Source organism: Prosopis cineraria, unplaced genomic scaffold, assembly GCF_029017545.1.
Source record: "Prosopis cineraria cultivar Desert tree isolate PC_DT_omini unplaced genomic scaffold, ASM2901754v1 PC3, whole genome shotgun sequence".
NCBI lineage: Eukaryota > Viridiplantae > Streptophyta > Magnoliopsida > Fabales > Fabaceae > Prosopis > Prosopis cineraria.
In genome coordinates, this window is record NW_026555334.1 from 36,221,273 (window position 1) to 36,230,415 (window position 9,143).

The window sequence follows — 9,143 nt, forward strand, 5'->3', positions numbered from 1 at the left end:
AAAAAATTATTTAGTTTTTTACCAAACACTGATTATAAATATTATACTGTTTTTTAGTTAAAGCAACTAAATGAAAAGTTCTTGACCACCAGCAGGTCCATGCTCCGTAGACATATATTATGAATTTTGATCGTTCAAAATTTTTCAATTACTGTAATAAATAGTTTTTAAGAAGTGTTTTCTCCTTTTTGGGCCATCCCTCGTTCATGCATTCATTCATCAACTTCCGTCTCCGTTGTTTCTTGCATCATCAACTTTTTTCGTCCACACTAGTTCGGATCATTACGGACCAAGAAAAGTTTTTCTTTTTCATATTTTTATCCCTCGAAAATTTCAACTTGCTACCTCTGTTTCTGGCCAAAATAATAATAATAACAGATTAATCGTTTTGACATTCTTATAGTTGTTCCCCTTACGTCTGGATCTTTAATTCTCTGACCCTGTGAAACCTGGCCGAGAGAAGTGTTGATATTGGGAAATTTAATTTCTGGGCTTGTTTTCGCGCGCCAAGGAGGGGATAGTTTGTTTCTTCTGAGAGGTAAGTAAGCAGCTTTCTAAAAAGCTAATAAGGTTTCTTTTTTGATAAAAAGCTAATAAGGTTTCTAATTATTCATACTTCGGGAGTCGTCTCTGAATCTTTTTTCGTTAATGCTTTCTTTTCGTTATGTGCCGGATTGAGTTGAACCGGTTATTTTGGGTGCAGCTTCCTGATAAATTTATCAGATCTGGATTACAAGAGTATGCTACTGAGTTTTAATTATTTTGTTTCGATTCTTTTGTTGTCGGTACTCTTGTTTAAACTGCTATTCTGTGTCTGGAAATAAAAAAGATCAGATATTAGCAGCATTGTGCTGCCAGCCCCTCGGACAAATTAGTCTTGTTCATAATTGAATCGAACAAATTAGCTACGTCTAGCTACATTTTCTTTTTAGCCTATAATCTTCCTTCATCTTCTCTTCTCACATAAGCTCTTGTTTATCAATTGTCAGTGCTGAACATTATCATATGACGGCAAAGCTTCGATTAAATCCTTTTATCATGTTTGTAGGTGACACAAGACTGCTGTTCTGAATTTGTTTTGCTAAGTCAGATTGCCCTCCTGCCCACTTGGCACAAATAAGAAAGGCTCCCTGTGCTGCCTTACGCACACAATTTGAGAACCACCATATGCTGAATTGCCCCATAAAATTTCTGCTGCATGTGGGGTCTCATTCCTAGCACCACGTCTTTTATCCATGGGGGAGTGGATCATTGGTGCTTTCATCAACCTCTTTGGGAGCATTGCTATAAACTTTGGAACAAATCTTCTTAAATTAGGGCATGATGAGGTAAATTGCATCCTTTCTTCTGGCTGGAATGGTTTGTGATATGCTCCTTTGTGTCTACTTCCTTTTTGTGATTATACTGTTCGCTTGGCCAATGTTTTCCCCTTCCATATTTCAACTAGCATAACAATTGGTTAATGTATGCTTTTCTACCTCTTCTGTATCTATGTTACATCAGGTCTTAAGACTGGAATGCTGTAGATAAAATATATTTGTCATGATTTGTCTGATCAGGAAAGATTACCAGTTGGATTCGAGGCTTGTTTACAGTTCCTGACATAAACTTCTTTGAATTTCAGTGTTAGTTTGCAGTATGTGCAATTTGTGGCGACGATCATAATTTTTTTTTTTTTCAATTACAAATTACTTGGAAAACACGAAGAGGTTGAGCTATATTTTTTGCAGAGAGAAAAGCACTTGGGACTTGGAAGTGATGGGGCAAATGGAAGTCCACCCCTGAAGCCTATAATGTGGTATGTTCTAGCTGCATTTATATACAAGTTTTGCTTGTAATAACCCTGTTCATGATTCCTAGCACTAGTATTGGTCTGATTGCATGGTTCTTGGCATGCAGGTATTGTCTTTTTCATTCTTGGAAATTGCCTAAATTTCATCTCCTTTGGGTATGCTGCTCAGGTAAATTTTCTATTTTTATTGGGATTTTTATCTCAAAGTATGAAAAATGTTTATGATGCATGCAATGATTTTTTATGGTTTGGTTGTTTGGTACATTTTATTGAGGCTAAATAATATGATTTTGATAATGCGGGTGCATTTTATTCTTCCTGAATACTTTTGCTTGCTCTGTCTGTCGTGCAGTCACTTCTTGCAGCCCTGGGATCTGTTCAGTTTGTATCTAACATAGCATTTGCGTATTTTGTCTTGAAAAAAATGGTCACTGTCAAGTATGAGAAATCTGATTTAATATTATTGTTTCAATTTTTCTTTTTTTTTTTGGCCAAAGGGATCTGAATTCTAGGGCCTTGATTTTTGTGTTTTGAACAGGGTACTCATTGCCACAGCCTTCATAGTTCTTGGAAACATCTTTCTAGTGGCATTTGGCAATCACCAATCCCCTGGTATGTGTCTTGTTTTCATTTTAATTTATGTTCTCCTTAAGAAAATGTTTATTGGCATTATGCTTTAGCCTGGTGCAATTAAATTCTGCCTGATTGTTCCCTGGAAAGGTGGTGGCGTCATGCTGATGGTCAGTTTGTGCTTTAAGATATTATCAAGTATATTTAATTATCTGCAGTTGAATATTTGATGATATCAGAAGGCACTTTTCAGAAAACTGCCAGCTTTAATTATGCAAAGCTTTTCATGTGTGAAAGTTACGAGGGAGCATTTTTGTTCTTCCATTATAATTTCCAATCAAATTAATAGGTTATTTGTGCTCACCGTGGGTTAATGTTTAATTTCATTTCTTCGAACCTTGCAGTTTATATAATAAGACATCAAAACAATTATGTTTAATCAATATCTTTTGATGGTATCAGGCTCATGTTTGGTTGAATAATTGTTTTTCAGTGTATACACCGGAGCAGTTGGCTGAAAAATACACCAATGTTGCATTTCTTGCTTATCTCATAGTTTTGATTTTAGTTGTTGCGTTGCATCACAACATTTACAGGTGATGTGAGAAATCTAACTGTTTGCTGTTAGTTTAATCTATCAAGGAATCTCCTTCGTTATGATTAGCTTGTGAATTGCAGGAGAGGAGGACTTTTGCTTGCCATAGCTGGACAAGACCTCAGGCCCTATTGTCACCTGCTACTCTCATTTTCTTATGCAGTAGTTTCTGGTGCTATAGGTTCGTGCTCAGTGTTATTTGCCAAATCTCTGTAAGCTAGCTTCACTGCCATGTCATTTTGCTTTCTGATTCAATAGCTGTTCACCTTATTCTAATGTCACGTATTTTGGCAGTTCTAACCTCCTACGACGAGCCATGTCCAGTGGTTACCAGTTGCAAAGCTGGTTTACGTATTCCATGCTTCTTTTTTTCCTTAGCACAGCTGGGTTTTGGGTAAAACTAAGTCAATGTGGTTATTTTTTCTATTCCTCGGCAGATGTTATCAAGTTCGAACAGATGATGACCAAGTTCTGATGAATGCTAACCCAGGTATTTCTATGTGTGCAGATGACAAGGTTGAATGAAGGGCTGTCCTTATTTGATGGAATTCTCATTGTTCCCATGTTTCAGATAGCTTGGACTTTCTTCTCCATCTGTACAGGATTTGTATATTTTCAAGAATATCAGGTACTCCACTCTCTTCTGAATTGTCTGTATGTCATATCAATGGACGTTGACCATCATTATCAAATTACTATAGTGGGAATCCTACCAAAAACGTAACTATTTAGAGAAAATTCATCAAATAAAGCAATAAAATTTATTTAAATTTTTGGGGAAGCAAGTCATCTTGCTTTGGGTTTTTGATGAACAAACAACGCATGGTGGACTTCAGTATTTCTCAAAGTTCAATCCTTTCAGCAGTACATGGTGTTTTATTTGGTTTGAAGATCTCTGAAAACGAGTTTTTTTATTTATATTGCAAATCTCTGATACAATGGGAAACTGTCTGCATCTAATATTTTTCCCACTATTGTTGCTTTTTTCCTCAATTGGAAAAGGTGAAAATTTGGGGAGAAAAACCTGACTACTAGCTTGCAAAACGTTCCTCTTAATGTTCAGACTTGAGACGTATAGCTGAGGCACTCCATGATTTTTATCAAGCTGGTTGTGTGACAACTACCCTGGAGGAGGAGAATCCTATGTTGTGATAGGTGTCTATAAGACAGTGTTTTGACCTTGGAAATCATTATTTGAATGATGCTGAATTTTTTGCATAATGAAATTAGTCATCATGCAAAACTAACTTTCTTTTCTTCTTGAAAGCAGGTATTTGATGCATTAAGGACAACGATGTTTATACTTGGAATGATGTGCGTGTTCATTGGCATTTGTTTGCTGGCACCTGATGATTCCAGGGGTATTTTAAGTTTGTGATTATTATGTTCAACTTATATACACCTATTCATGGGATGCAGGAGATAATATGTAATTATTTGTGGAAAAAAATTGCAGGCGCTGAGGTTAAGGATAGCTTTTTGGATTCCAAGGTTTCTTCTGGCATTTCAACAGAAATGAACAGGTAACTGGGTGTCGTCATAAATTCTTTTCAATGTGGGTTGGGGAGGAAGGGTTAATTTGTGAGAAAGTGAACCACCAATCTGCAATTCTGCATTGATCTTCTACAAATGGAAAGAGTCCCTTGAAATTGTTTGTATAATTTATGAAAGCATATGAACCATATTTTCCTTTTAACTTCGTAGTCTTTTCATTGATTGTCAGAAACATGCGTCTTATCATGGTTTATTTTCAATAAATGCTCATCCCCCTTGTATTTGTTGAAGGCCGCAAGCCTCATCTGAAGAGGCACTGAGCAAAGACACGAAATCATTTGCAAAAAGAATGCTACTGAAGATTACTGGCATGCTAGTGAAAGCAAAGGTATAACTATATACCCTGTCATTCTATTCTGGTACTGTCTTACGGTTTGGTGAATAACCATGTCTGTGTGAGCTTCTCTTTGTTTGCAGACTGCTTGTAGTGCGTCTGTAGGTTTTGGGGAGGACACGATACATGCATCTTCTGTTCTTGTGATGCCAATGATGTCGTCAAGAATGACCGAATTTAGAGGTAGTGGGCTTGAACGGTCCAAGGTTTTGGCCATGAGGAATTCTGGTTGGAGTGATGTCCCCTCCGTCGATGATGCGGCGACCTTGCTAGAATCTAGTTCTAGTCCCCCTACGACTCCTTGATCTAAAATTGTAGCTACAGTCTATAGGATTGGATTCTCTTTGCACTTGGTGAATTGCTCTAGTGGCAAAGTGATCCCCTTGTACAGGGGAGGTGGTAGGTACAATCCCCACAAAGGCTAGCTTAGCCTCCTTCCAATTCAAAGAAAAAAGAGAAAAAAGATTGGATTCTCTTTTTACCCGTATTTCCATGGCTCTGAAGAGCTTCCGTGTTATATCCCAAAAAAGTTGGGGGAAAAATAAATTGTATATTGTAAGTTCTTGTTTCTTTTTTTTTTTTTTACCTGAAAAATATAATCTCGTTTTGCATGAAGGAAAAAGAAAGTCTCTATTTAGAAACGATTTAATTTATTTTTAACTAGTAGCTAAATAGTTGTTCATAGTTTTTTGTCACGACCAAGAATGGTCTTACATGGTCAGGTCAATGTAAGAGGCCTATCGGTCATTGACCCGGGGGTACCGAGACACCATTGAATGGAAAAGGTCGCTAGTTCAAATCAGGTCAAATTGAGGTAACTTTTTCTTTGGGAAAAATGTAGGGTGGACAAGTGATGAAAAAGAATAAGCAAGTTTTTTACTCTTATATTAAAAACTAGAAAGTTCATATCAAGAAGAGCCAATAGGAAAACGGATAACCTATCAGCAATGCCTGGCGAGATGTGACCTAGTTCTCTGATTTTTACAGACCGGAAACTTTCTGACAAAACACAAGGAAACTTCTCGGTAAATGCCAAAATCCCTTGAAAGAATGTATTTAAACACGAAGACGTTTGTTGCTCGACTTGCTTTTCTGCCCTGCGCGTAAAGAAATGGGTGATGTAGATGTAAACTACAAGACAACACCTTCCGATCAAACCCGTCAAGCTGAATCACGTGCCTGGGGCTACCAACACGTTATAAAGCTTCAACGCCCTTGCAACGAAGCGATATTCAAGAAGTTCAGACAGGTAGTGTCTCAACAATGGAACCTAGCTCTATAGAGCTCAAGATTATTTCCTGTAAAGACCTCAAAAACTTCAACTTTTTTCAGAAACTCACGATATACACACTCGTGTACATTCATAGCACCGATCCCAAGAGAAAATTGGATGAGAAACAGGCGCAGGAACAGAAAACTTGTACAGATAAGGAAGGTAATGAGAATCCCGAATGGAATCAAGTCATGAAATTTTCTTTGAGTTGGGTTTCGATTCATGATTGCGATGACCTCTTCCTCCATTTCGAATTCCGCCATGACGGACTCATAATTGGAGACAAGCTCATCGGAGAGGTCCGCGTGCCTCTCAAGAATCTGATCCTTGAAGCCGGCCCTACTCCTGGTGTGATTCGTTTCGTGAATTATGAGGTTCGCAATAGTGAAGGCAAGCCCAATGGGATTTTCAATTTCTCTTACAGAGTGATTGACAACAAGGGAGTTGAGACTCGCATTTCGTCGGAAAATGTTGAAGGTAAGATCACCGGGTACCCTCTTCTAGATCCGGCTCTAACAGGTCACAATTCTCCGAATAATTCACGCATTCAAACTTCCACTTCGGAAATCCAAAGCGTATTTTGTGGTGATAGAATCAGCTATCCGATGGTGACGTTACCGGCGGCGGATCCCATCGACGGGGGCCTCAATTCTGCGTCGGCGCTACCGCTTGTTTCTTCGCCGTCGGCTGCGGATTATCATTGCCACTTCTCACATATCTCGCCTCCGTATCCACCTCCGCCGACAGCACTATCTATGCCGCCGCCGCCGCCGTTCCCGATGCATTACTCATATCCGCCTCCGCCTCCGCCACCGCCTCTGCCTATGGGAACCTACGGACCGCATTTCTACGGGCCGGTAAGGCCGGAAGCCCATGGGTGGGCATCAGACCCGAATTTCCAGCATCCTTGGAGTCCGAGGTGGTGACTGGTGATTAACGACTGAGTACTGATTTTTTTTTTTTTTTTTGGTAAACTACTGAGTAATGATATTGATACGCCTATGTCCCTGTTTCTGGTTCTTGGGATATTGCTGCTTTGTTTTGAACTGATGGCTTTAGGATTTTCTTTTCCCTTTTCAATTTTGTTAGAATTATGTAAGCAGTTTGCGTTGCATACTTATATTCATATATAAAATTATAAATACTTGTTTATGATAATTCAGATTCAGGATTGTGAGTATATCCAGTTATCCACTGGTTCTGACAGCTAAAACATCTTTAACACCGACCGTGATCCTTAGAATATGGTCTGTAGTCCTCTATACTGCTATTTTTATTCCATGATTCTTTACCCTTAAAATATCAGTCTGATACCTTCATGGTTCACAGGAAAACAAAACTACAACTAAGCAGAAACTGGTAGCAATCTTTAACTTATTAATAATATTTTACATGTCTGTAGAATTTAACATGTGGTCCTGGGTTTCTCGATGAAAAACAAGAAGGGGAAAAAAAAAGCGAGTTGTTTAGGTGGTCGGTTCTCAAAAGCTGAAGGAGACATTATACCAGAAGGTCCACCAGCGCACCAACAATTTGATGGCACACCAAAGCCAGCTTTTCTGTATATCCTAAACTACAGTTCATTCATTGATTACCCCTAATTTTTCCAGACAAAGAACAACTTTGTTAATAGGTAAACACAATATTATATGTTACAATATGGGAATGTTACAGAGTGGAAAAATATTTGATACATAAAAACTTCACATATTGAACAAAAACAGACAATGAATTACAAACAGGACAATCCAGTTTCATAGATGGAGGTTTCCAGAGGATTAGTGTCAAGATGTAAAGATAAGGATTACATTTAAACGTTTATACGCCTTGTCTTTACACCTCTTGGTACTCTAGTAATTGCATGCGGCTCTGCATCCTTAGCTGTTCATAGAACCTTCTGATGAAATCCTCAGCCTGATCATCAACTTGATCACTCCCACCCTCTTCGTTTTCATCTTCTGATGAATAATCTGAAATCCTCACAGAAAATGGCGACTGAATTGGGCTCCTTCTATCTCCAGGAGACAAAGACGCGTCAAACCTGAAGTTGAAGGTGTACTCTGGGGTCTTGGGCACCAAAACCATAGCCTTATTGGGTTCTTCTTCAATTACCTGAGGAGGGTTGATGCAGGGGAAGTTGAAATGGTGCTTGCGCTTTGGGACGTGGAAAAAAACAGGAGTAGGACTGTTGCTGCAAGAGAATTCGTATTCCTGTAGGCCAAAGCGACCACGTGCCACGCTCCTTGAATGGTGATGATGAAGATGGGACGACATGAGATTGCCCAGAGACTTCCTCAGCAGCTTCCCTTTCTTCATCATCACGTTCATGTCCATAACCAGCTTCCTCTTCGAGATCAGACCCTTCCTCATCATGAAGAAGGTGATCCTCAACACGTTCCATGCTCTCTTAGCTATAACTGGAGAATGCACCTCCATCTCAGAACACCAATATCAGTAATCACAGTGTGAGAAGCAAAGAAGAAGAGAGGATGAGGCTTTTCGTCAAGCAGTTGGTGGGTTTTCTTTTCTGGTTTCTGCGAGGCGTACTGGACCTCGCAGAAGAAAAGAAAACCCAATGAGAAAACATGGGAAGTGAAGGGAGGGATTATATAGGAAGAAGATGAAGTGCTAAACAAGGCATACGGAATATGTGGGGGTATCATTTTCAAACGGACCCAACAACCGCTCCTCTGCACTCTACTTGATTGGAAGAAAAGAAAAACAATACAAGAAAAGCAACTATCCGTTTCAAAATAATGATGGGTCTAAGTCTAGTGAACATTTTAATATTGGTGTGTCTCGAAGCTAATTACAGGAATTGAATTCACATCACATGCCTCCGACACGCCTTTTCGTTTAATTAGAAGAAAAGGGTTCGTGGAGATGAATTGGCTTCGCCTTTTCGTTCCAATCTGCAAACTTGATAGCTCATTTTGAGATTTAATCATCCCACACTGAGATTATTATAGCTTCAAGAACAATTTGGCGAATAAAATTCTCATGTAAGCTGGATTCAAATGGAGTA

At 38.9% G+C, this 9,143-nt stretch overlaps 3 protein-coding genes across 3 annotated transcripts; 2 read left to right on the top strand and 1 right to left on the bottom strand.

Moving 5' to 3' along the window:
* The first annotated feature begins 127 nt into the window (after positions 1-127).
* Positions 128-5,420, top strand: LOC129305292 (probable magnesium transporter NIPA8). Its single transcript, XM_054945320.1, has 14 exons — positions 128-538; positions 1,049-1,328; positions 1,731-1,795; positions 1,877-1,961; positions 2,145-2,230; positions 2,331-2,404; positions 2,856-2,958; positions 3,041-3,169; positions 3,252-3,351; positions 3,466-3,585; positions 4,228-4,318; positions 4,414-4,480; positions 4,743-4,839; positions 4,929-5,420. Exons 2-14 carry the CDS (start codon positions 1,236-1,238, stop codon positions 5,148-5,150), a joined length of 1,332 nt encoding a protein of 443 aa, XP_054801295.1. The 5' UTR covers positions 128-538; positions 1,049-1,235; the 3' UTR covers positions 5,151-5,420.
* Positions 5,421-5,524: 104 nt separating this feature from the next.
* Positions 5,525-7,366, top strand: LOC129305290 (uncharacterized). Its single transcript, XM_054945317.1, has 3 exons — positions 5,525-5,659; positions 5,833-6,094; positions 6,178-7,366. The coding sequence occupies exons 2-3, from the start codon at positions 5,957-5,959 to the stop codon at positions 7,042-7,044; spliced, it is 1,005 nt and encodes a 334-aa protein (XP_054801292.1). The 5' UTR covers positions 5,525-5,659; positions 5,833-5,956; the 3' UTR covers positions 7,045-7,366.
* A 353-nt stretch (positions 7,367-7,719) lies between these two features.
* LOC129305291 (uncharacterized) lies at positions 7,720-8,746 on the bottom strand. The gene has a single exon (XM_054945319.1). It carries the CDS (start codon positions 8,552-8,554, stop codon positions 7,952-7,954), a length of 603 nt encoding a protein of 200 aa, XP_054801294.1. The 5' UTR covers positions 8,555-8,746; the 3' UTR covers positions 7,720-7,951.
* Between the last annotated feature and the right edge of the window lie 397 nt (positions 8,747-9,143).

Coding starts and splice junctions, on each gene's coding strand:
- LOC129305290 (XM_054945317.1), top strand. CDS start 5,957: ATGGGTGATGTAGATGTAAACTACAAGACAACACCTTCCGATCAAACC. Junction 6,095..6,177: donor TATTCAAGAAGTTCAGACAG/GTAGTGTCTCAA, acceptor AACTTTTTTCAG/AAACTCACGATATACACACT.
- LOC129305292 (XM_054945320.1), top strand. CDS start 1,236: ATGGGGGAGTGGATCATTGGTGCTTTCATCAACCTCTTTGGGAGCATT. Junction 1,796..1,876: donor CCACCCCTGAAGCCTATAAT/GTGGTATGTTCT, acceptor AGTATTGGTCTG/ATTGCATGGTTCTTGGCATG. Junction 2,405..2,855: donor TGGCAATCACCAATCCCCTG/GTATGTGTCTTG, acceptor ATTGTTTTTCAG/TGTATACACCGGAGCAGTTG.
- LOC129305291 (XM_054945319.1), bottom strand. CDS start 8,554: ATGGAGGTGCATTCTCCAGTTATAGCTAAGAGAGCATGGAACGTGTTG.